Consider the following 26,009-nt stretch of genomic DNA (forward strand, 5'->3'; position numbering starts at 1 on the left):
TGTATGAATTAGGTTAGTAGCAGCCAACCAATTGCAATGCCACCTCTCCCAGGTGGGGATGTGGTGAGCCAGAGCCTATCCCAGAGACTTTGGGCACAAGGCTGAAGGGGCGGGGTACCAGTCCATCACAGGGTCACAACTAGGTACCAACACACAGGTACTAGAGCAACTGTAGGATAAGCATCTTGCTTAAGGGCACTATGGGTGGAGGTGAGGATCAAACTGGCAACCTTTGGATCCAAAGGCAGCCACTCCAAGCGCAACACCGCCAGCCACCTTCTCAATAGCAGCACACCAAGTAACAGGCGTGGCTAAATGAGTTCAAGTCGTGAGCTTGTAAGTGCCCCCCCACAGTACAAGGACCTGTGGAGCTCCATTATGGTACCCTTGATGCTGGCTGGTTTCAAGGGTTTGCTGCAAAAGTGTTGTGTCTATTACCTGCTCCATCTGCAGTTCAGAGGCTCTGCCGTGAGTCGCTGTGTAACTTACTGTAAAGTAATCCTGTAGGAAAGCTCTTATATTCACGAAGAAGCAAATCCAAGATCGGTGTGCTTTATATTGTTCCTTCAGATTCCATCTATTATACGATGTGCATCGTGAGAAGATGAAAGAGGAAGAGCAAGGACCGGGAGCACAGTGTCTTCTAGGAAGCCGCTGATTAGGAAAGAGGTTAAAGAGGCTGAACCATGACGTGCAAAGCTGCAGCAGAAGCCCAGGAGGAAGTTCATTTGTGGCTGTGCAAGTATCTTAGATGCAGACTACAGGACATCGTGGAGCTGAAGCTATTGAGTGTCATCTTGGAATTCCACCGGCCTTGTTTTTCGAGCGACCCAACACTGACCACTGCAACGCACCCTTCTTGGACCTTTCATCGTCCACAGATCATCACCAAATTCTCATCTGTCACCTCTGGTAAGTTGAGAAATTATTTAGAGTTAAAAGGTTCGTAGTTGGTGCGAGGGATCAAATTGCAACTAAGAGAATAATGCAAATCATTAATGCACCATTTGTAAGTTAATCAACTTTCAGAACCGGTAACGAGATGCATGTTTTTATCTTTATAGATGAACGTGCGAAATTTTGTTCTTAAACTTGTTGCTTGGAAAAACATGATGCGTTTCGTTAGCCGGTTTCTATGCAAACTAATTTAAAATGAATGCCTAAATATTTCAAATTCGAGAGATTTTATTCAAAGCCGTGATTATGACCGAAACGAAAAAAGCAAAAATTTACTGAAAAAATGGCCTCTACCAGTCCAGTAACATTTAAAAATAGTAGCAGGAAGTTAGGCTTCTCTGAAGATCAACAGAAACGTTTTTCTGCCATGAAGAATACAAATATGTTTGACACGCTTGTGTATGAACAATTAATTATCAAACTGCTGTGATGGCGCGTGTAAAGCTCGGTCATTCCGAAGTGTTATCGTACTCTAAAGGTCCTGTGCTCACGGACACCGCATTATTTTAAAATTGCAGATGTGCTTTCCTGCAACACCCCTTTCGCCGTCATCTTTTCAGGGGCGTGAAGAAGATTGCGTGCAGATCTGAGCGTCTTGGCTTGACTTCCGCTCGTCCGCTCATCATGGAACCGAACTCTTCCGAGTCGTGCGACGTCAACGTCGTGCCGCTGAACAGAATCCTGCCGCCTTTCATGATCATCGAATTCCTCCTGGGCTTGCCGGGCAACGTGGTGGCGCTCTGGATCTTCTGCTTCCGTCTGAAGGTGTCCAGGCCCAACACTGTGTACCTGCTGAACCTGGCGGTGGCTGACTTCCTGCTGCTCATTGGCCTGCCCTTCCAAATTGACACCTACAAACGAGAAATGAGCTGGGTGTTCGGGGACGCTTTGTGCCGCATCAACTTATTCATGCTGGCAGTGAACAGGTCGGCCAGCATCGCCTTTATGACCATCATCGCCATGGACCGCTACTTCAAGGTGGTCCATCCTCACCATCACGTAAACCAGCTGACAGACCAGCACGCACGCCTGATTGCGGGGTTGGCGTGGACGGCGGTAGTCTCCCTGCGGCTCCCGCTGCTCACCAGCGAGCTTAACGTGATACATAACAATAAGTCCCTGTGCTACAGCTTTGGTCACAAACATCCGTTGGCCTTCGGCGTTAGGCTGCATTACGTAGTGTTCGTGGGTGAGTTCTTCCTGCCTTTACTTCTTTTAATGTTCTGCTCTTTTCGAATCGTCGTCATACTCCGTCACCGCTTCGTGGACCGGGAGAAGAAGGTGCGGCGGGCCATCCGTGTGGTGATGGTGGTCATGGGCATATTTGTAGTGTGCTTCTCACCGAGCATCATCATCGGACTCATCGCCCTCGGGGTTCAGATGTACACTAAAAAGGCCTGCAACCGCTTAATGAGCGACCTCTTCAGACTCAGCATTGCGTTCACCTACATAAACAGCGCCATGGATCCGGCCATCTACTGCTTTTCCAGCTCCGCGTTCCTCCACACTCTTAAAACCTCCTTTAACAAACTGGGCCTGTGCAGGGTGCACTTAAGCCGCAGGGGAAGTACGGCTAGCGATGGGTAAGGACCCCAGGAACACCTTCCCAGGACTCAAAAGAACGGTCTCCCCCAAAAACAGGTGCCAAACATTTCCATATTTGCTCAGCCTGAAAGGATCTGCAATTGCAAAACATGTGTATATAATATACTTTGAGCTTTTTTTGAAATGCCAATGGGTAAATGTTATGCCTCGACCTGCCTCTGTGCCTTCTTCCCCGAGAAATATACATTTCATACGTGTTTGACTTCGCGTCAAAATCAAATGTGGGGAATATTATTTCTAACGTGTTTTTGTGTCTGTAACGTTTCTGTGGTAGACATGTTTAGCCATGTATATTATTGCGTTTTAGTGTTTTTTTCCTTTCGGTCTATTCATCAATAATCAACAGCTGGCTGGGTCTCGGACGGTCGGCTCTGATCACGTAGCAGCGAAACGCTGTTCGATACCACCGACGCAGTGTTTGAGAAAGAAACCAAGTGTTCGAACGCGTGTGTCCAACTGCATTTTATTTCCGTTTGCATATTTCATTAAACATGTTTAACTTACAGGAAAACAACACAATAAACATAAGAAAATTGAACAAAGCTGCTGACTCATGCAATGTGAATTGAGGAGCTCCGATGGATCTGGCGGAACAACTGATCGTTAGGCTAACTGAGGACACTCTGCAATCCGTCAGGGTAGGAAGCGGTGACGGTATTAAAAAAAACATATACCGTATATCATGTTTTACTTTTGACTAGTGAGCTTTACAGAAGCAGGTGGGTTTTATGATGATGGGGAATCAGGGGATCAGGCCCGCCGGATGTGCTGGCCCTCCTTCTACTTGCTAAACTCAATGAATCGAACTTACATCAACAACTGATCTACTTATGTATTCGCTGCCGAATGAAAGGAACGGTAACCGGAAAACCAGCGAGCCTTAAGAGCTGGAGATTTCCCACCCTCCGTTTATCTATTGCCAATCAAAGACAAAGGATTGTCTGCATAGATTCGCCAAAGAATACTGCGGATTCATCAGTCGCCTAAGCAACAGGAGCCGCCACTCCATTCAGGCTGATTGTCGCCACGGGGAGGGGCATGGCCCCATTGGATCGTTCCGGGATGCGGTATAAAAACAAAGTCAGCTTTTTAAAAAAGAGGCTGAAAAGGATGACGCCTATTTACATCGATTTTTATGACGAGAGGAAAGCAAGGAACGAGGTGCCAGAATGGTTTCGGATGGATTCGTTGACTTTGCTTCTAACGCATCTGCTTGCTTATTGTCCACCTGCAGGTGGAAGCGGAAGGAATGCTGGCAATAGCACGGCTTCGGTGTCAAGCAGCGTTTCGTTTCTTTTCGTATTAACTGTGCCACCAGCAGGGCCGGTGCACGATAGAACGCGGAGGAATACCCGCGGATCGGGCCGATGCTCGGAATCACGGGGCGGGTACGGAAAAAGGAGCGAGAAGAAGAGGCGGAGGGAAAAATCACCGTCGAGGAAAAAGCAACGTATTGGCCAGAGGACAGTGAGTTTCCCCGGGTTTGGAACTTGGAGGGGGCGGTCAGTCCTGAATGACAATAGGGCCCCGGGTCCTCAGACTCGGGTGTGGAGGACCTTGCAGGACACCATGGGCTGGGCCTAACGGAGGCCTCCTCGGGCTGATCTGCTCACATGGCTGCCTACAGGCCCTTCTTAGCTGGGAGCGGGAGAGCAGCCTGCGGACCCTCCTACATGGGGGAAACGGGACAGGAAGGGAAAATCATTTCAGGCTTTGGCTCGCAAAACCTTGAGAAAGGGAGGTGCTGTACATATTTCACACAAGTAACGCATGTAGCGGCGTGAATCAGGACTGTCAGTAGGGCTGCCAACATGACTGCTGCGTGCAAGAGTGTTGTATATAACAGGCGGGTAAATTTTGTCAGCATACTGGGGACCTAAACCACTTTCCGTCCGTGTTCGACATTGCACTTCGTTTCGAAAGGCTGCACCGTTAGGTGTGGTCGAAATGTGTGAATCACATGAGCAGCGTGTAAGTGCTATGTGTTCAGAGAGCTGTAGGTAGCCATGGCGGGTAGCAAACTTGCTGAAATCCGAGGTTTTCTCATCACCGGAAAGGTTGTGATGCAAAAGGAGACTTTGGATAAACTTTCATGCAGCTACTCATGTGATGAAAATTGGTTCATATGGTGGAAAGAAGCAAACTAATTGCATTTAAGAATCACACGTCTGCATCTAAGTCTCTCTTTCTGCTAATGTGCACTGGCATTTATTCACTTAGCAGACGCTTTTCTCCAAAGCGACTTCCAATGAACTCTATGTAGTGTTATGAGCCCACACACCTTATTCACCGCGGTGACTTACACTGCTGGATACACTACTTACACTGGGTCACTCATCCATACATCAGTGGAACACACACGATGGGTGAACCTGAACAGCATGTCTTTGGAGTGTGGGAGGAAACCCCCACAGACACAGGGAGAGCATGCAAATTCCACACAGAGCAAGCAGGGATCGAACCCGCGTTCTCTCGCACCACCCAAGTGCTGCTCGCCACCATGCCACCGCATTGATTGTATTTTCTATGAGACGCATGTCGCTTTGGAGAAAAGCATCTGCTAAATCAATAAATGTAATATAAATGTAAAAGATTTCTTTTATTTCCAGTGTGCAATTTCCATAGTAGACAGGATCAAGGTTGGTCCAGACCACCAGCCTTGAACCAGTCTGCAAGCGCATGGTATATTAGTTGTGACTGAAGATCTGGGATAATTTTACTTACGCAAATAATTTAGTTCCTAGTTATCTTATTAATCTGCATCTATGGCATCTAGTGTACCACATCCTTCAGCGGTACACGACACCAGAAGTCCGTGTGAGCTGCGAAGCACTTTATCGGCAGGCTGCAGTGCTTGAGAAACAGCTATTTGCGGAGAACTTCTTAGGGCTTCGAAGAACTACGAGCACTTTCCTTCGGTCGGCCTCAGGCTGAGTGAGACGGAAAAATTTCTCTTTAATGGAATATTTCGGGAACAGCTGGGCACATCGCAGTGTTTTCTTTCAGTTATTTAATATTTCCTCATCGTGATTGATTCTGTTCGATTGCGTTCCACGTTACGCTCTGATTTTGTGCCAGTAATTTCTTTTTATGGCAAAGTTTCCTTCTGATTTTCAGCATCGTGTCGTTTTAGTCATGAATTTCTGTACTTTCGCCGGAACTTGACGCCCCACGTTTTTTCGGTAATCTTTCGGAGTAATAATTCCGCAAGGTTTTCAACTATCCAGTAGGAGCCTCTGCTATGAGTCACGTGCACGCAACTCATGCACGTTCACACGTGCACTCGTGTGCAAACATAACAATAAACAAAAAAGCACGTGCTGTATATGCGCTTAATGAAAAGACACAGGAAAAGCAGCCCGTCATGTTGGACATTAGACAGGCAGATATTTTGCTAGCAACAAGGACTAGTTCATCAATATTTATTGAATTCGTAATTTTTAAGAAAGATTATATTCATGGGGGGTGTGGTGGTGGTGGTGCAGCGGGTTGGACCGGGTCCTGCTCTCCGGTGGGTCTGGGGTTCGAGTCCCGCTTGGGGTGCCTTGCGATGGACTGGCGTCCCGTCCTGGGTGCGTCCCCTCCCCCTCCGGCCTTATGCCCTGTGTTGCCAGGTTAGGCTTCGGCTCCCCGCAACCCACCGTGAGACAAGCGGTTCCTGTGTGTGTGTGTGCGAGACTTTATTCATGAGAATGCACGATTAATGTTGCAGTTTTACATGATGTACAGTATTTGCGTGTAGCGATGTGCCAAACATGCTCGATAACAAAGTCACTGTGTTAGCAGAAAGGCATTGCACAACTGTAAAACTATGACTTGAGCTCAGACAGATCGTGCTATGCTCGTGCGAGGGTGTCTCCGTGTCCTTCCGAGTAAGTGCATGCGCCTGTGCTGATGCGTGTTTAAATAGCTGGAGTGTAACTTGACACACCCCATTGTTTCCGACAAAGAATAACGGCACCAAAGAGCTGGGCAAATAAGGAGGCGTCTGAACGATCTGATCTCGAGGGCGACTGCAGTCAGAGAATATCAGCGCGGGTGACGACGGTTTTTTTTCCCGAGGGTCAACCGAGTCGACTGTAAATGCTGAAGTTCTTCCGATGTTTCAGATAGGCTGTTCGGGTCCGATGGTCTGTAATGCGAAACTTTATCCGTAAAATGAGACAAGGAGCCTCTCTTTTGGCACGAACAAGAAAAAATCTATTACGAAGGGGGGATTCTAAAGGTCGAGGGGGGGGGCGGTGGCACAGCGGCGCAGCGGGTTTGACCAGGTCCTGCTCTCCGGTGGGTCTGGGGTTGGGGTGCCTTGTGATGGACTGGCGTCCCGTCCAGGGTGTGTCCCCACCCCCTCCAGCCTTGCGCCCTGTGTTGCCGGGTTAGGCTCCGGTTCGCCGCCACCCCGCTTGGGACGAGCGGTTTCAGACAGCGTGTTTGTGTGTGTTTGGGATTCTAAAGGTGATGCCACACCACCTGGAGCAGGGACTGGAATAAAGGGGCACGCCCTCCAGGGACAAGCGTGAGAAGCTTCCATTAGAGCCGGAATTAATGCGTAAGAGCACATCTCACACGATGGAATTAATCAGGCGATGATGCCGTACCTGGGACGGGATTATAAAACACGTTTCTCTGATGCGGTCTCCGACGAGCGCTCATTCGTCTCCGGTCCCGCTGCCGCTAACCATTCATTCATCAGCCCAGAAGGCTAAATTTAGGCTGCAGCCGGCGCAGGGGCGCAGTCGCGGCTCGTGCGGACGTTACATTTATGGAAGCACATTTTTCCCTGCGAACGCGTTTTGACACAATTATATAATTCCACCGATGTCAGATGATTAATTGTCTCACTGGTTGTGCTGTCACTTAATGGTTTCAAGTGCTTAGAGACGACCCCCCCCCCCAACACACACACACACACACACATACGACTAAAATGATAATGATTTTGTGGATTTTAGTCCCTCCCTCTTACCAGAATATCACGTTCACCTGTACGACCCAGGCTCGGGAGCAGGGGCCAGCTGAGGTCACGGGCCCCACAGGTAACCGCACCCCAGAGGTCAGATGTGTGAGGTGGGCTTGGCAGAGCTGGCTGTGTGAGGATGATTGTTTATGTGTGGGATGAGGGGCTACACTTACCATGAGCAGGGGTCTAACGGCTGCCGCACTGAAATGAAACAAGCAGCCAGTCATTCACAGGAAGTGGCAAACACACAGTCGCCCTCCCCTGCGCTGCCCCATAATGCACCGGGGTGACTCTACTTTGCATATTTTCCATTCGCGTCGTCTTATTGACGCCTTGCGTCACGTCTTACGGTCACCTCGCTTTTATTCGTGTTCAACCCAAATAACGTGCAGTATTTTGTAAGCCAAGTTTCAGACACCATTTAGTTTGCAGAGGTTCTAAGAATAACTTATTTATTTGACACATTTAACTAATATTTCAATATTTCAGCGTGCCACAGGTAATATATCATCAGATTGTGTGATGTCGATATTTCTCGTGAGGATCAAACATTCAGCAGCTGTCATCTGATGTTCAGATTTAGTCGATTTTCCGTGAAATGTGCTTTTATATTCTGACACGTAATCCCACTAGATCATGTCTTGGTTCCAGGCGGAACAGTTTAATGAGAGTCTGACAGGAAGAGAGGGGTAAGAGTCTTGCTTTCGGATTGATGTCCTTCGCGGGAGCTTTTCCGACAGGAGACGCCGAAGCGCGTTCCTTTTGTAACCCGTCGATCGTTCCGTTATGAACCCGTATCCGTGGGAGGCAACATGCAACGCTATAATGGCAAAAAAATCCGGCCCTCAAAAAACCTGAGATGACAGGCATTGGTGCGAATGTAAAACTACCTGAAATACCAGAACAGTGGGGCTGGCAACTGGCCGGCGAGATGAGCTCAAGATCAGCTCCGATAGCAGGGAGAATCACAGCAGACATTTACGAGAGGCAAGTAGCTACTGCCCGTGGGCGAAATTAAATCAACATACTGAACCTGGAGTCCATCCTAGGGCAAGAAATCCTGAGTAAAACACAAACTATCCATTGGAAATTTGGCTAGGTTATTGTATTCTGTGCAGTTTATGCGTGTGTGTGTGTGTGTGTGTGTGTGTGTGTGTGTGTGTGTGTGTGTGTGTGTGTGTGAATGCGAGAGAGTATTTGATGGACCTCAGGGTTACCTGTGGAGCCCTCCTCTCCCAACTCCCGAGTGAGATTCCCCAGTCAATCCCCTCTCTGTATTCTCCAAGGTGTCTCCCCAAACCCCTTGCCGTTTCACTTACTGGAGATCGATCCCGAAGTCTATGTCTGTCGCCGCCTCTTCGGCTTCTTGTCAGACATACTCTGACTTTTTGTGTCGTACAAGTGCTTTTGGTGCAATTTGGAGCCCTGTGACACACTTTCTTTACACTCTACCAACCGCATTACAGCTGTCTGCGTATTGCCAATCGAACGGTGAGCTTGCATGCTTTAGTGCGCCTTGCGCTTGTGCGCGTCGGTGATATAATGCAATGTTAAGATTGTGGACATTTGGTTCTGAAATATCTCAGTATCTGCTTTTCGTATGTTCCCAGAGCATCCGAGCGGCAAGACACACAGATGAAGGCATCTGCTCACGCTATGTGCAGCTGTTGCGAATGGGAAATGTGGTGGGAGAGCATGGAGGTACCTTGTGGTTCACCTACCTCGTCTCCCGGGATACAAGGAAGAAGCTGTCATCGGGCGCTTCGATCCAGTTGGGCCGTCTCTTGCGAAGCATGGGTCCGCTGGGCTGGAGGGCATCCATGCTACTCCGTCCATTGTGCTGGTGATGAGGTGGGAGGGTCAGGCAGAACTTAATGTCTGAGAAACGGCTGTCGGTTATTGAGCCAGAAATTCCATGCATCAAAGTGGAATGTTTTGAAGGTGTCCCTCAAGGCGAGAAAGGTCAAGCTGAAACCGTACGGAACTTCCTCTTCCTCTCCTTTCATGGAATGTTTGACAGGGCAAGAAAAGGGCCTAACGTCGCCGGGATGAGGTCTGCATTGTCTACGTCGACTGTCCCGGCATGGCCGCTCGCTCAAGTCCACCGAAAAAGACGGCCCTAGCAGATCTAGTGGTGTTGTAAGATATGAAACTTCTCAGAGGGCCCAATGACTCTCAGATTACTGCTCACTTCTGCTCACAAAGCTTTCATTTGATTTCCATCTGATTCCTCAGTCAGCAAACTTGAGGAGGTATCATGTGACACATAGGCTGCTATCATCAAAAAAAAAAGCTGGTCAGGTCAGTGCTGCACTGATATACCTTCGATTTTTAAAGGGTATCACCGGATGTCTACATAACGCTGAAGGAGACTAAATCCCCAGGAGTCTCTATCCGATTGATGAGAGCTGCTTTATTTTGTTCGTCATAGGACAAAAAATGGTAATAACTCCAAATACTGAAGAATTTAAATTATTCTTAATACTAATTACAGAATTTTTTCAAAATACTTTAGAATTTATCCAGGATTTTTCACATTAAACCGTCGCTGGTCTTTTAAACAGTGCTTTATGAATCCAATCTTTTGACTGAGGCTTACCTACTTTTTGACTCTTTGTGTTTTAAACTTCATCCGATTTGGTTCAAATAAAGTCCTTGATTTTGTACTTTTTCACTTTCTTGTAAAGAATCGATCGATCAACTTTTCTGAGAATACGTTAAACGGACATTAGCATGTGGGAGACATTTGTTATAAGCTTCCTTGCTAGTTACAAACAAGGAGAGTCCTTAAGGCGGCGTTGATCCGTAAAATCTTTGACACAAATACGATCCAGAGAAACTCACCAGTAGGGATCCCGCCATATGCCCCGAGTTATCTGTAACATAAAAGAAATTTGCAAGTAAAGAAAATGTTTGCTACTCAGATATGAAATTTTTTAATGATTTTAAAAGCATAGGAGACCAACATGCAGCACCACCCTATCCTGCAAGCGTGGTCATTTCTGGGAAACTGGCATCCTGGAAATCTGACCTGCCATCACCTAAGACCATCAGGCAAAGGGCCCTAATGAGGGCCGAAGGGCAGCTGCTCAAAGACATGCAGAGGCATACAGCACTGTTCCCAGCAACTCCACTCAATAACATGTGGAGTCTGATGTAGGAGGAAACGCTTGGCGGTATCGCCGACAGTGAGCAGGCAAAACTTAATTGCTACGGATTCTTTCGACAGGTCCCGAGAGGTATCGTGGTCCTCCCGCCGCTCAAAGCAGCATGATCGGAGCTGATACCACCAATTATCTCCAGCAGGTGAGATGGGAGAGGGGCCATCAGAACATAGGGTTAAGAGTAAATACGAATGTCTGCATTTATCGGGTTAGGTTTAGCTCTAAGAGTAAAGGTTTGAAGGGGGTGCGCTGGTGCAGTGGGTTTGACCGGGTCCTGCTCTCTGGGGGGTCTGGGGTTCGAGTCCTGCTTGGGGTGTCTTGCAACGGACTGGCGTCCAGCCCTGGGTGTGTCCCCTCCAGCCTTACGCCCTGTGTTGCCGAGTTAGGCTCCAGCTCCCTGCGACCCCACTTGGGACAAGTGGTTTTAGAGGATGCGCGTGTAAAGATGTGGGAAGGTGGAGAAGCAAGACCCTTGTCTCACCACTCCCATTCTCCACTTCTTTTTCGTACTACACCCCCCCCCAGAGGTTAAAGACAAACAAGTGTGGAGCACACTGATTCTACCGCAATTTACAAGGATTGTGACTGTGTTTTTTTTACCTAGACTGAGAAGATGGCAAGCACAAATCAATATGGAAAGTGTGTTATGCATTATATGTTGAGAAAGATTTACGTGCCTGTGTTATCAAACCTTTTTTTTTCAGAACCGCTTGTCCCATACGGGGTCGCGGGGAACCGGAGCCTACCTGGTAACACAGGGCGTAAGGCCGGAGGGGGAGGGGACACACCCAGGACGGGACACCAGCCCATCACAAGGCACCGCAAACAGGACTCGAACCCCAGGCCGACCGGAAAACGGGACCTGGTCAAACCCGCTGCGCCACCACACCCCCTCAGCGTGTATAGACTCAGCACTCAATTGTATAGGGAGAAGGAGGTCAAGAGGACCTTCATGTCATGGCCCACCTGGTCCACCCATGCTTCCTCGTCTCTCTGTTGCCTCCATTCTGCTGTGGTGGTGGTAGCTGCGCTTTCCCAGCATGCCAAGAGGCCCATGGCTGGGCAGCGAGGAAAGTAGGCTCTTAGGGGGCTGGACCTGCAAGCCATGCGTACGAGGGGTACGGGGGGCGTGGGGTGCTGGACGTGACTCTGAAACACACAGAGAGCAGTTATGGTCTGTATCATGTTTCGGTATTTCTTTGTAGACCTTTAATGCGTGTAAGTCAATCCAAACTCTGATTACTGTGCACGTTGACCACTTATTATATAGAGCCTGCGCACATTTATCCGTGCGGTTCTGCGGATGTTTGTACCTGTGTTTATCCGGTTATTGCACATTTACACAGATGCGTGCGTCGTTCTTTAAGTGTGATGCTATTGTAGGTCTGTGCACATATGTTCATTTGTGTGTTATTTCTATTTGTCTCTGCGTTTGGGTATGAGGTTTTGCAAGTGTGCTTGCCGCGACTGTACGTAGGTACGCGTTGGCTTACGTACACGTGTGTGGCTCACCTAGATATTGCAGGACACTAGATAGGGTGCTCCTCTGGGAGGCTCTGAAGCGCGCCGGCCTTCCCCCACCGTCCGGGACCCGACTGACGTCTGCAGATCAAAGGACAACTTAGAGACACGCTAGCAGGTACCTGCCAAAACACACCACACAGACTCCTTTCCTCCAATAGACGCTCTAGGGTGGTTAACATTTTAGGCCAGTCTTGATCCCCAGTGTCATGATGAAAGGGAGCCACAGCCCACCATCAGTCTTGTCTATGGGTGTGGGTAGAATGGTCAGAATTCAGGGGACCAGAGGAGGACACGCAACAGGGACGGAGCCCACTGCCGATGCCCACATAACGGATTTGAGGTGGAAATTTTTAATTGCTCGTCAAAAACACTTTTGATAGCATGTGATGGCACGGTGGTCCCTTGATGGTCCGGCTCAACATGTCAGAAGACCGTGTCACCGTGCAGCGACAAAAGAGACATCAGACCGTGTCAGATGACAGATGGCTTGATGAAACCAGCTGTGGAGGAAACAGCCGTGCGAGGGAAGCGGATGCGGGGCGGGCCGCTGGATTCACCCGAAACATACCGTGGTAATTCTGAAATTCTAAGAATCCTTCTCATTGTTTGAAACCTAGAAGTTATTTCTGTTATGTTACAACCCTGAATGTGTGTGTTGAAATTGCATTATAATTCATCGCTGCTTTGATGGGATGCAACCGCAGGCTGCTTTGCAATGAGCCGAATCTCCTCACGTTAAACCGTTGAATGCAACGTGAGACCTAAGTGTTCCTCTAATGAGAGATCACACTAGGGAACTTGATGTGCATCTCCAGGATAATGGTAGAACGCATCTCTCGTGATTTTCACTGGACTCCGACCTCCACAGTGCAAACAGCAATAAGTATATCTACACAAAATCATTACATCTAGGAGAATCATCTCTGTGACCCCTGGTGAGCTCTGTTATTTGAAATTAGAACCTGACTGGCTTGACTAAAATACTTCGAATGAAAGTAGATGGTACCACCGGCAGACGGCAATAGCAATATTCCAACCAAGTTCAATAAAATTGTGTTTCAGGCCCTGATGCTGGTGACAAACCAAACCTGAAAACAATGGAATGGAGATGAGATTTTCTAATATGTAACAAGTCGTATGCAATGTGACAAACTATCATGCTGGTGAAGAACTGCTCCAAAGCACATGAATAACGTCCGTTGGTAACAAGGTGGTGGTCTAGATAAGCACTGACTTTAGGAAGACAGGAGGCCATCAGATGGCATGAAAACAAATCACAGAGGGACAGGGTGTTTACGTAGTCTCAAGGCTGGCATGGCAGAGCGGCAAATTCTACTGAGGAAGTAAAGATAGAATTAGTCATTGCGTGATTGGGAAATGGAGCTGCACAAGCCACTTAAAGAGAACAATTTAAGCCCAGTAATTGCTCCTCAGAGCAAAGCACTTGAATTGGTTAAAATTTATCAAAGCTTTAATCTGGAAATCAAAGCTCTGATCTCTGTTCGGTCTTCTCACGACGACAATATCGTCTTCATATTTTTTCAGTTCTTTGGACGGTGTGTTTTGTGGCCTGCAGTCCACTGATAAAATGGTGTTTAGACGAGCAGTCTTGCTGGGTAATTTATGCCCTGCCCGCTGCAGAAGCTCCTGAAATATTGTATGCCTGACAAATTATTTTCAGCTGAAAAATTTGCATACGGCATGAATATGGCAACATGGGAAATGTGGAGTTCAGTCAATGGAGCGGATGTCCCTCATGCTCCACTCATCCCTGAGCCAATCCAAACCGTTTCACCAAGCAGACGGGGATCAAAATAGACAGACAGGTGCTCCATGAAATTACACCAACTCAGAAGGTACTTTAAGCCATAGTTTTATTTGCTTTTCTTTTCTTTCATTTATTTATTTGAGCAAATTGAGTTTTAACTCACAAGACAGTCAAACAGAAACAAGAACAAAAGAGCATGTCACGCAAAATGTGACACAAAGACAAAAAAACTTGCACAAGTGGCGTCTGTGACATGGAGCAAGACTCATACTAGCAGACCAAAAAGAAGGGTGGAGGCGTGGGGATGGGAAGTCGTGGTCAAGAAAGCACTGGAGCACAGTGAGATAAACAATTTTGGACATCAAAACAAAGTGAAGCAGTGTGATGATAACTTTAAAATTCAGTTATGATACTTAAATCTAGTTTACTCAATTTTTTTTAATAAAAAATAAAATGAATTGGGGAAAAAAAAAAAATTGCATTGGACAAGCAGTTGATGAGAATGGGGGGAAAAACAGAAACACTATTTTGCTGTAAACTTATTTATCTAATTTGGAGATTATCCAAAATCTAGTAACCGAAAATAGCACTCAACCAACAATGTTCAACATATAATTTATGACGACAGAAAGGGCAATTTTGCACAGTAGCTGGCTTCAGCCTGACCGACATGCAGTCCATTGACCGCACTTACACTGCTGGATTCTCTTTCACGGTTACCTGCATAAGTTTTCTGATTTACCTATGACCCTTCATGACCTCTCCTCAACCCAATCCTCCAAGAAACTATTTTCGCCATAGAAGATCCCTCCATGATTCATCAAGCATTTGGAATTTATGAGAACAAAGTTTACTCTACAGTAAAAACAACTGTACGAAACAAAACACAGCGATAAATATGCAGGAAGAAAACATAGTTTTCCCTCAAGCTAAATAAAGTCAGCCAGTTTTATCAGATGTTTAATGCTGAATACAGTACTGCATTATTTAAAGTTTATCCCATTGTATTTCAGGGGAATGAAAGAAAACCAGAAGGAGACAATTACGTATTAGGCTCAACATTAACAGACCATTACGTGGTTTGCAGGCCATTAGGCATCCAGCTATCTGTTCGTGATGCAAGGCAGGTTGAGAAATGAACTTAGTTCCGTGTATGAGCTGCAATTCAAGGCCAGTGTTGATAAAACACACAGCATGGTCGGTCACCCCTGGAAATACTTCGCTTAGGACAGGGTATTAATTAAAAGGCTGTGCATGTATTACCTTCTACCCTTTTTCACTCTTCAGGGAAGCTCCAAATGAGCTTTAATGCGGTGTTTCACAGGACCGAATCCCTCCGCAACCACAAGGGGGCAAGTGGCGCACTCATCGCTCCGCGTTTCCGTGGCAAGAGCGCACTTCCGCCCCACTGAGTGGCACTGATTCGGTCAACTGGCTGACCTGAGCATGCATGTCATCGAGGTGCCGGTCAGTTTTAAAACAGATGAAACAAAGCCATGCCATGCTCATCAACATCTTATTTCCAATATGCAGCAAAAAAAAAAATGTATACTTTATTACAAATAAAACAGTTGCATGTAAGGCCTGAGGCTTGATTGCATATAATAGGATTTAGTGAACGTATTCATGGCTTTAAAAAAAATTACATTTTTAATGCTGCAGATTAAAATAAGCTGTACTCAGGCATAATAAGCAAGAGCAAATGGTCTGTACTGGAGGTACAATGCGGTTGATCTTTTGACTAATGCTCCTGACAACAGTTGGATTGGAAAATCCATGCACCTTAGTTTCCTTGCATTCATCTGGTGCCACTGCATAACAATGAATGGTAGCTGTTTATAAGTGCGACGGTACTTTGAAGCACAAATATTTATTCGCTTGTAAACAAATACAAATCTGCACTATTTGTAACCAGACATAAAAACTGTGCAGTCATAAATACTGGCCATTTCGCACAGCATTTTAAAGAGAGTTCTGCATCAAAACAACTTCCTTGCATTATATAACATTTAAACACTACAGCATGCAGATAAATACAACAACCACAACGTTATGTCACTGAGAGAGACCCTCAAACCACTCATCGTGGTCCAAGACCTACAACGGTGTATTTGCTTTTAAGAAGTCCACTTGGGATATAAAACTGAATTTCACTGACATAAAATGCAGTTAATTTCGTGACATCCACCACAATTATGTCCAGACCTTAAAGACCAGTGATCTCACCTTTAGCACAAAGCTGAACGTTGTCTGCTCACGCAATTTTAACGAGTTAGTTTATTCAGTTCACTGCAGCTGGTAAATCCAATCCACAATTCATAACCTTGTCCTGTATTGGTTACTGCACAAAAGTAAGACATATGATTTTTAATGCAGCATATCTTTGATAATCAGCATTATAAAAGCTGTGACGAAAAAAACTATGCGCTTCGTTCCTTTCACGATTAATCAGATTGCAAACTTTTAACGAGCAACATTCTGTCAGCGAGGCAGTATCTGGTTTATTTTACTTTATCCGGACAATCCACGTTATGAAGTATTGCTTTATGCATAATAAGAAGATTATTTTTGTTAAACGACATATATATTTGGTTAAATTCACCGTTGTGAATAATCTAAGTGATGATGGATGCATTTAACTATTACAACACAAAAATCCCAAAGATTCTGACACTTCAGTTTTAGGAAGTTTTTAAACCCGATTCATAGACAGAACTATTTCACCACTTTAGTTCAGTTCAAGGTGATCTGTCAACTTTCTAAACAGACCAGTCTCTCTATACATCTGTACAATGTTAAACAGAATTTTAGTCATGGTCAACTAAAATGTGACTAATAGTCAGTTAAATTTTAATCACTCGCTTCTGATTTAATCAACTACAATTTTATATAGTTCTATGCAGCTTTAAATATTTTGTCTAAATTTTTTAGTCTGAATAGCCAGATAAAATTGTAAGGAAAAACATAAAAAGAAAAGACTTTCTGAAAAGGTGAGAGTAAAGAGTGCTTAGAAATAGGATGTATGCAATCTTTCACCTGTCTGCACTGTCCCGTCTAACAACACGATTTTGCCAGCAACAGCAGGGCATTTCATCCTACAAAACATGTTGGGTATTATGTTAAAATTGTGACAAAGTATATGAACACTCTTACCTTCAACAAAAACTATTAACCCTCTCCAGGCAGATGTTGCAAATCAGCATCAGCTGGGTGTACAGATTTTTCCTAGTACTGCCAGCAGTATTAGGGCGCTGAGAGGGTTAGGAGTGGAAAACCTCAGTACTGCACTGCTATTCAACCAAAGTACTGTATTTTACTGCAATGTACTGTGCTGTACTGTGAGATGGGGGGGAAAACAGCTTGAATTTATACAGCCTTACCTTCAGTAAAACCACTAAGAGGGGGAAAAACCGTAGCAGTGTGCTGCTATTCAGTCAAAGTACTGTACTGGGCTGCTTTTGTACGTCAGGGAGAAGTAGCTTGTGACGTAGCTGCGCGAGAGACCGAGCGAGCAAGAGGTCGCAAGCTCCTCCAACTGGCCCACACAGGTTCCCGCTGCAGCAAACCGCTTCTGTCTTGTGGGCTCTCCTGAGCACCTCGTGACCTTGCTGCAGCGAACAAACCTCACTGTTTCAGTGGGTGGCAATAAAAACGCAAAAAAAAAAAAAAAAAAAAAAAACACACTCAGCAAGGGGTTACAATGTGGGATGTAAACTGTTGGGAAAATGAACGACCGATACACACCCAGAAAGTAAAAGTGCAGAGCCGATATACCAACAGCAGGCTACCCCCTGTATCAGCAGAGCAGGCGCTCCACGATACTCCATTCAAATCACACCAGACCTACAGAAAACAACACGACTCCTTCGGCGAAATGAATTCCCCTCAACTTAGTTTCAAGTAAATGAAAGCACTGAATTATGGAGTAGCTAATGAAGGAAACCTACATTGGTAGGTTCGGTTATAACAACTAATGTTAGTTACTACTGAGGTAGCTGTGTCCATTTTACTGGGATTTGGTGATATTTTAACATTTCAATGAATGTTAGTTTTTAGATTCAGGAACAATTTTACCATTGAAGCTAACGGTAATACATCTTCGAGTTACGAGAATTCACCTTACTAAGGATTTTTGAAGAATGCATTACCTTCGAAAGGTTGGGGAGAATATATTTTCTGCCATCCTCCAGTTTTTTTTGACATAACCAACCAATCAATCAATCAATCAAATCAACCAACCAACCAATCAAGACCTGGGTTGTAACAGTGCTGTGGAAATACACCAATTCGGACACGATGACCAACATGCGGACAGAAGCAAAGCACTAAAGCAACAAAATTAAAGTGAACAGCAAAAAGGTTATAGGAGAACTGAAATGTCATCCAACAGGGATAACTATGGACAAGGATCAGAAAGGAGACTTGTGTGGGAGCTACTTTTCTCGCCCTCTTTCACTCTTCCTCAAGCATCTGAAATGTAAACTCATTCAAAAACTTCAATTTCCATTCCAAAACAGCACCGTTGAGTGTGATCAAGAAGGGACAATTGGCCCAGTAGAGACAGGGCTACAGTTTGGGCCTAACTGTGTACTCAAGTGCTTTTTGCTTAGGTTTGAGGAATGAGAAATTGCAGATGGTCTACAGGGTTTGCTCAAGGTGGTTTCAGTCATTTGGTCAATCATCTCAGCACTTCATTTCACCTGGTTGAAAATATAAATACATAGCGGTCACTAGTGGACTATGATTGAAAATGCTGGCAAGAGTAAGACACGAGGGCAAGGAAACGGCCCAAATAATATAGTTACAATTGTCTATGATTGTCTATTGCGAATTAATGCATTGTAGTGATTTAATTTACACTTATTAATTTAGCAGACCCTTTTCTCTAAAGCAAGCTACAGTTAACACTTGGTGGTGTTTAGCTGGCACCTTTTCAGCCAAGGTGGCTTACAGAGCTAGATAGAGTACAGTAAACTACAATACTACAGTGAATCATTCATCTATACACTAGATCAACAATCTCCCTCACACACACACACACACACACACACACACACAATGGGCAATTCACTTGAAACACACATCTTTGGACTGTAGAAGGAAACCAGAGCACCCAAAGGAAAAAACACAAATATGGGGAGAAAATACAAACTACACACAGACTGAGCAGGAAATCAAACCCCACATCCTCTTGTGCCACTAAGGTACTGTGAGACAACAGCGCTACTCACTGTGCCAACCCGTTTAGGTTTTTATTTCTGTAAGCAGAGTCTACAGGTTAGGTGTAAGACATCAAATGTGTTTTATTTAATACAGTCACTGATATCAGAAAATATTATGAAAGTATTAGACACCAACAGCAGAATAAGGTTTGGGAATTTTAATTTAGGAAATGTCACCTTATACAGCTATCAATGTGCTATAGTCCTTTCTTTGTACAAGGGTTGTGTTTCATCATCACAGCTTGTGCTCATAATATTTTGATTGACAGAGGTAAATTTTAGTTAATTATGGACAGTGGTTATTCTCCAAACTCCTCTCACCAGTCTGGCAAACTGGATGTGACCACATCAGTTATCACTTCTACAATTTCAGCTGTTTGTACGGGCAAATATTTTAACAAGCCTATTTAAGGACCTTGTTAAAGTACTACATGAGGATTGTCTCTTGAACTAATAAGGCAACTTTTAGGTTAGGAGCCAGTCCTTGACCACTGTTACAACTACAGGTGTACAAAGGCACTACTAGTCTTGTGCATAGTCCTGTTTTGTAGAGACTGAAAAACTTCTAAATATAAATTGCAAATGCTGTGGGCTCTACCCAGACACAAATGCTCAGACCAAAAAAAAAAAAAAAAAAAATCCAGATTTGTCACTTTATGTAAATTTCTGAGAAAATCCTGTTCTGTCTTTTGTTTCCTTCACCATCATTATCTGCCTGGTCCCTATCCTTCACCCTGTCAGCTTTGCCATAACTCCATGTCACAGCTTACCCTGTGTCAGTGTGTGTAAGGGGGAGTCAGGCAGAAGCAATTAGTCACCCCATTACAGGCAGAACAATGACAGTTACTTCCTGTGTGATGGTCTTCTAATTGAGTAATGACCGACAGAACTGGAAGGGGGCAAGGAGATGATAGCAGCGCAGGCAGAATCTAGATTTGATTTACAGTATTTAACATAAGCTGCTTGGTTAAGTGCATATGGCACAATATGGAATTATGAGTCCACAGGACCATGTTAAATTCTTCAGAAGGATGAAAGACCTCTTCATTTGAGATAAGCTTCTTTATATCAGAAAGGCAAAGATGGCACCTACTGGATTTGAATCACTCGGGCTTATGAAATGACAAAGGAATGCCAATCTCATTTATGCCCAGGGCTTGGATTGATGTCCTTTGGTTTTCCTATCACAACTTTGAGAGGACAGAGACCCGACTCAAACCATTTCAACTGAAACGCAGATGTCTGCTGTGATTATAATATACTGGCCATCATAAACAAATATTTTACCCCTGCTACCCAGGCTTCTATCCACGGTGGCAAGGTATTTGCTCTATACTACAAAGAAATGAACACCACTAGAAATGTCACATGGGGAGGAAGCACAAGCTTTATCTGAAGATATAAATACACCATTTCCTCCACCTCACCACCTTTCTCAGTGCTGTAAAGACAAAATTTAAAAGGAGACACCTTCAATATATCCCTTCACTCGGCTAAATCCATGAAAGCTGAATGTAAACACACAGCATTACAAAAGAACACTGGCATTTTTCTTTAACCACACCTGTGCATACACACTTTTTAAAATAGTAAAATACACTATAGAAGAGAAATTCAATGTTGTTGGGAACTATCTAAAGGAAAGCTCTGATTAGGAGGGGAGGACCACATTCTTTTGGAATTGTAAAAATAAAATATGAATTCCAGTAATGGTTATGAAAAATATAGCCCTTTGGAAGGTGAAATACAGCTACATACAGTCATGTTCAAAATATGTAGCTCATGTGATACATATTTTTAGTTTGCTCTCCAGACGGCAGAAGAAAACATACAAATCAGTCACGCAAAATTGTGGCAGCCAAGCAGTGCACATGAATACTGGATCATGCATGTCTGTGTGTGAAAATACACGTTATATTGACTTGCTGCAATTTTAACACTGAAAAACAGTTCAGAAATGTAAAAAAAAAAAAAAAAAAAAATCTGAACTTAAAAACATGAATTCACAATCAAAAACAGAAATTATGAGTGAACAAAAACAATGATGAAACACAAACTAATGGTGACGGGGGGTAGGTACTCTTTATTGGAACCCGAAAAAATACAAAATAAAATATAATAATAATATTAACAATAAGGTAAAAGAGACGGAGAGGTGGGGGAATGACAGCAAGACATGGAGGGTGACGGAAGTTAAGAATTTAAAGAGCTCTTACACTCCGCCTTTATGGCGCCACAGTTAATGGGCACAAAGGGCCGGCGCGCCGCCTGGCGCAGCCTGATGAGGTCACGACACATGTGGCGGGCCAGCTTGGTGAGGCGGGTGGCCTGCAGCAGAAAGGCCTGCTTCGTCTTCATGGAGGACTTGGGGCTGCCGCTGTTCCGCATGGGGACCAGGTGGGAGGACTGCCGGGGGCCGTGACCCCGTGGACGAGGCTCCTGTGAGACAAAGCAGGGGTGGGAGGAACGAGGTGTAAAAGTGGTTACAGGGGTAAGGGCCACTGACACAAACCACGCTAATTTTCATCAACTGTGGAGTCCTGGGGAAAAGTCAGTTTAATTTAATCATTTCGTTGAACAGAACTCTTTTCCAATTCTTCAAAACTGATAGCTAAGCTGAAATCAACAATAGAAATGTGGTTGCCGTTTCATACAAAAAGGAAACAATGGCATGCTTTTCATATTTTAATAATTTTACAATCTTAATAAAAGTCTAGTGCATTCTTTATGTTTTAACAAACCAAAGACAGCCATTTAAACAATTGCCAAGAGTGAACTCATAGCTGTTCCCTTTACTCCTGGGTCTTGCATTCAGGCTGTACCTAAGTCAATCAATAGTAGCACACTCCGGAACTTTCACGCAAAGGACCTAAATGACTGAAACTTCAGCATGGGGAGAAAAAACAGGAGTGTGAGCACAGAAATTTCGAAGACAACAGGATTTTCAGGGATTCATTCTTGCTCTACGAATATAAAGAATTCTAAGGGATACTTTATGATAGATGTCCAGTATGGTATTTTCTGAGCAGTGTGCTTTCTGCTGTGGGAATCTATCTGTGAGCACGGTGTTCAAGCATAAAGCTTACAGTGGGCACAGGGCTGGGTGGTGCCTTCTCCTCCCCTTCAGCTCGACTGGGCATCTTCAGCCCCCCATACTTCTTCCAGTACATCCAGCAAGAAATGCAAAGACGACACTGCATGTTGGGAGGGCCCCATGAGTACCACTGGGAAGACTGCATAGCTGGGGATGACATCAGGGTCAGCCAACACGTAGTGGCACATGAACATGCACAAAGAGGTTTCACAAGATGAAGGCTCTTCAAATAATGCAAAAACGGATGTATTAAGTTGCTTTTTCCACTCACTTAAGGGTGGATCTTAATGAAAAAGCTGAGGAATTGCAGGATTCATCTTTCTGATCAATGATGCAGGTTTATTAATCAGTTTGGAAGGGCTTTAGCGATTTCCCATTGCACAAACTAAAGATTAGAAATTGAGCAATGAGGAATATGAAGTGCCGTCATCTAAGCACACAGACCAGTAGTTCAGACGGACAGATGATACTCATCTGACTAGTGATTACTCACAGAAGCAGCTCTCGCAGGGCCGGCCTGCGCTTGTCGCCTGGTAACCACCTGGACCTGCCGCACCATTCATGGTGGCCATCTTGCCATTGGTGACAGAGATCTGGTTGGGGTTGGGCTTGTTACTAGCAAGTCAGAGAAAAGGAGTTGGGGAGAAGGTAGAAAACAAACCAAAAAGAGGAAAAACTGAGCAGGGAGAAAACATGGCTTGGAAGACACACACATCAAGCTTTAGACAAATGTGGCAGGACAGGTAGGAGAACAGGGAAGGGAGCAGAGATATGGCTTCCAATGAACAACATACAGTGTGTACAGAAATCATAGCTGCACTTCCCTCTGCCAGCTTGAACTCATGAAAGTAAAAACCCCACTTACTATGTAGGGATGTAAACTTGTTTTAACTTGCTCTCTGCCTCTGCTGCCTTCAGTCGCTTCTAAACATAAAAGATGGAAAAGAGAACAAATGTCAGGAGACAACTTTCTGCCATCAAATGTGCTACATATTACGCCTTTACAGACATATTAGACACCATACAGTAAATGACAAAGACTTGTTAAAAAAAAAAAGTGACAATAAAACAAACAATAATACAAAAATTTTTGATTTACATGAAAACTGCAGACAGAATGCATGTAGCCTGAAATAAGCTGGCAATAGAGGCTTGATGGTAGGATTCTGATAATTTTAAGTTATTTGTTACTTATGACCTGTGTCTTCTAGATACAGTAAACAATGACGTAGTTCACCTGCTGTACATATCGATCTGTTGTCTTCCACATGTAGTAATATTCGATGATGCTGGTCAGTGATTTCCATGGTAGCTAAATTCATAAAAAAAGAAAGAAATAATTGCTATCAGATTAAGATTTACATTTATTCATTTTGCAGATGCTTCTCTCCAAAGTGACTTCTAGTGGACACTATGAATTAATGTCAGTCCACATTTTATTTACCCAAGATGACTTACAATGCTAGATACATTACTTACAGTGAGTCATTCATCCACATAATAGTGAAACATACTTTTCCTCTGTGACTGACATACACTATGGATGATTTTACAGTCACCAATCAACCTGAATAGAATGTCTTTGAACTGGGGGAGGAAACTGGAGCACCTTGCGGAAACCCACACAGGCGTGGAGAACAAGCAAACGCCACACAGACTGAGGGGAGATCGAGCCCATGTCCTCTCACACCCCCCAGGTGCTATGAACCAGCAAAGCTACTTGCTTTGCCATCATACTGCCCAGCACAGTAACAGCACTGATGCAGCTGTGTAAGATGACACAGAACAGAGGGCTCTTGTTCATGAAGGCAGACATGGATGGGCTCCTCAGCTGAATTCCATTACAAATAAATTTCAGGGCGTATATGTAAGAAACAGGAACACAGTCTCTATCAGCATGCTAAAGTTGGCTACATCACACTATGGGAGGCACGCTCAGCAGTTAAGGCAATGACAGCCTTGCCAGCAACAGCCTTGTTGCCAATAACTTTCAAATGGACAGTTAGAGAGAGTGAGCAGCTGGGGAGGAAAGACACCTAATGGCCAAAAATTGGTGAACGTGTGCTTGTTCATGCCCGAGCTTTAATCAAACGGCTTAACTAGAATACCACTGGGCGATGGCAGACAGAGATGGATTAGAACCAAATACAGACATTCCGCACGTCTGTTTACCTGGACACCATTCCATACTTAGAATCTCTAATGCATTAGCGACATCCACAACACAGTATGTGATCTGGTCTATCGTGTCCAAATTACAAACAGTGAGGCAATTATGCAATGACATCTATTAAATCTAAGTAATTAAATAAGTATTAAGTACACTCACTGATTTATTGAATGCTTCTCCAGCAAAGATTCAAGCACCAATTGTATGAAGATCACTTATTGGAACAAAAATTCCAAAACCTTGCTCACTTGGCCATCATTTCAATAATATTCCAGCCAATAATATTCAGTCCAGTTTTTGAGAATTCTGATTGTACAGTTCATTTGGATTATCAAAGGAAATAAGTACTATAAAACCATGAATCTAAGGGGAAAAAAAACAGGTAATTATGTTATACTCTTTTTACTTCTGTGAGAGGCATGGAGAACAAGGTAGCCCTTCATGCTTCTAGACCCCTCGATGTGCGTAGGGGTAATAAAAACTAGTGAATGTTATTCTTCTGTAAGTGGGACCACTTCCATTGTTACTATTTCCCTTTGCTCAAGGTCCCTTTCACCAAAGCCCTAAATCAGACTTGAAGCTGACTGGAGCTAAACCAGTTATGTGGAAAGGTGTTCGTGTACACTAAGTACACCTTAATACTAGTCAGGTCACCCAGGTGAGAAGGAAGTTGAGACAGGTTAGACAATTTCCCTGAGGACTATGTATAAATGCTTGCCAGCTGTTGCTCTTGAGCATACTCCTCCCACCATACCTCCATGACTTTTTTTTGACTCCATTACTTTGTCTGTTTCTCCAGACCTTGCTAACAAGATCCCTTCCCTACTTTTATCCCTCTCTTGCTGTCTTTCCAACAACAGACTTACATGTTATGGTCTCTAGCTCTATGTGTATCTTCATCTCAGCCTCCTCCAAGCTACCCCTCTATTGGGTGATTTACTGGTCCAGTAGTACACCATCGCCATGTACCCTTCTCCTCGCTGCACTCTAAATGCAAACCTGTGTTTCTCAATTGACGCCACTCCAGTATGACTCACAAAGTCTTGCCGGATGTCATTGAAGTCCTTGCCGTACTTCTCAAGCGCCTCCTCAAACAGGCTGGCTTCAGAGGCGCTCCACTCCTCCATCTCGTCACGGCAGAGTACAGGCCCCCCCTGTGGCACAAGGACGCTGATGGCGCTGGACAGGTCATAGCCATGCCGGTGGAGTGTGTCCATGGCATGGAACTGTGGATAAGAGCGGCACTCAGCAACACTGACTGGAAGAATCAGAAAGTCCACAGCTTTCAAAACAAGGCATTTATAAGAGTCCCCACCAACCCCGACCCTGAAAATTATGGGTGTACTTAAATTGTTCATCTCAAACTATGGCTGGGAATATGTGCAGCTTTTGCTCACGCCTCCTCTTTTAAGAGCTGCATTACCTCTATTTTGATATGTTCATTTTGAAAATATCAATTCCATATGTACTCAGGAGATAAAAAGTATTTTGGGGAAACGCATGTGTACAACTACTAAAGATACTAAATTCAGACCAGTTAACGTA

General features: G+C 44.6%; 2 protein-coding genes across 6 annotated transcripts in view; one reads left to right on the forward strand and one right to left on the reverse strand.

Annotated features, from left to right (window-relative positions):
- The first annotated feature begins 398 nt into the window (after positions 1–398).
- Positions 399–12,279, forward strand: hcar1-3 (hydroxycarboxylic acid receptor 1-3). 3 transcript variants are annotated; one of them, XR_001964823.1, is made up of 3 exons: positions 844–912; positions 10,752–10,828; positions 12,203–12,279. XR_001964823.1 is itself a non-coding variant. In XM_018724935.2 (2 exons), the coding sequence occupies exons 1-2, from the start codon at positions 752–754 to the stop codon at positions 2,542–2,544; spliced, it is 1,188 nt and encodes a 395-aa protein (XP_018580451.2). In that variant the 5' UTR covers positions 399–751; the 3' UTR covers positions 2,545–2,957. The 3 variants fall into 3 exon arrangements, 2 of the variants coding, with proteins under 2 accessions (XP_018580451.2, XP_018580452.1); XM_018724935.2 differs by lacking the exons at positions 10,752–10,828; positions 12,203–12,279 and adding an exon at positions 1,518–2,957 and having other exon boundaries at positions 399–912; XM_018724936.2 differs by lacking the exons at positions 10,752–10,828; positions 12,203–12,279 and adding an exon at positions 1,476–2,957 and having other exon boundaries at positions 835–912.
- Positions 3,126–26,009, reverse strand: part of LOC108918045 (metastasis-associated protein MTA3-like) — a 44,721-nt gene continuing 21,837 nt past the window's right edge. Inside the window, exons 9-20 of one of the 3 annotated variants that reach the window (XM_018724933.2) lie at positions 25,502–25,690; positions 23,532–23,606; positions 23,160–23,218; positions 22,788–22,909; positions 22,287–22,441; positions 21,417–21,639; positions 12,199–12,288; positions 11,653–11,835; positions 10,367–10,398; positions 9,244–9,362; positions 7,696–7,723; positions 4,097–4,231 (exon numbers count right to left, since the gene is read on the reverse strand). In XM_018724933.2, coding sequence (XP_018580449.2) covers positions 4,184–4,231; positions 7,696–7,723; positions 9,244–9,362; positions 10,367–10,398; positions 11,653–11,835; positions 12,199–12,288; positions 21,417–21,639; positions 22,287–22,441; positions 22,788–22,909; positions 23,160–23,218; positions 23,532–23,606; positions 25,502–25,690 — 1,323 coding nt within the window. In that variant the 3' untranslated portion in view covers positions 4,097–4,183. Of the gene's footprint in view, positions 4,232–6,976; positions 7,724–9,243; positions 9,363–10,366; positions 10,399–11,652; positions 11,836–12,198; positions 12,289–21,416; positions 21,640–22,286; positions 22,442–22,787; positions 22,910–23,159; positions 23,219–23,531; positions 23,607–25,501; positions 25,691–26,009 lie in introns of those variants that run through there. The other 2 variants (XM_018724932.2, XM_018724931.2) reach the window with 2 other exon arrangements.

The sequence above is a fragment of the Scleropages formosus genome, chromosome 8 (genome assembly GCF_900964775.1).
Source record: "Scleropages formosus chromosome 8, fSclFor1.1, whole genome shotgun sequence".
In the NCBI taxonomy this organism is placed as follows: domain Eukaryota; kingdom Metazoa; phylum Chordata; class Actinopteri; order Osteoglossiformes; family Osteoglossidae; genus Scleropages; species Scleropages formosus.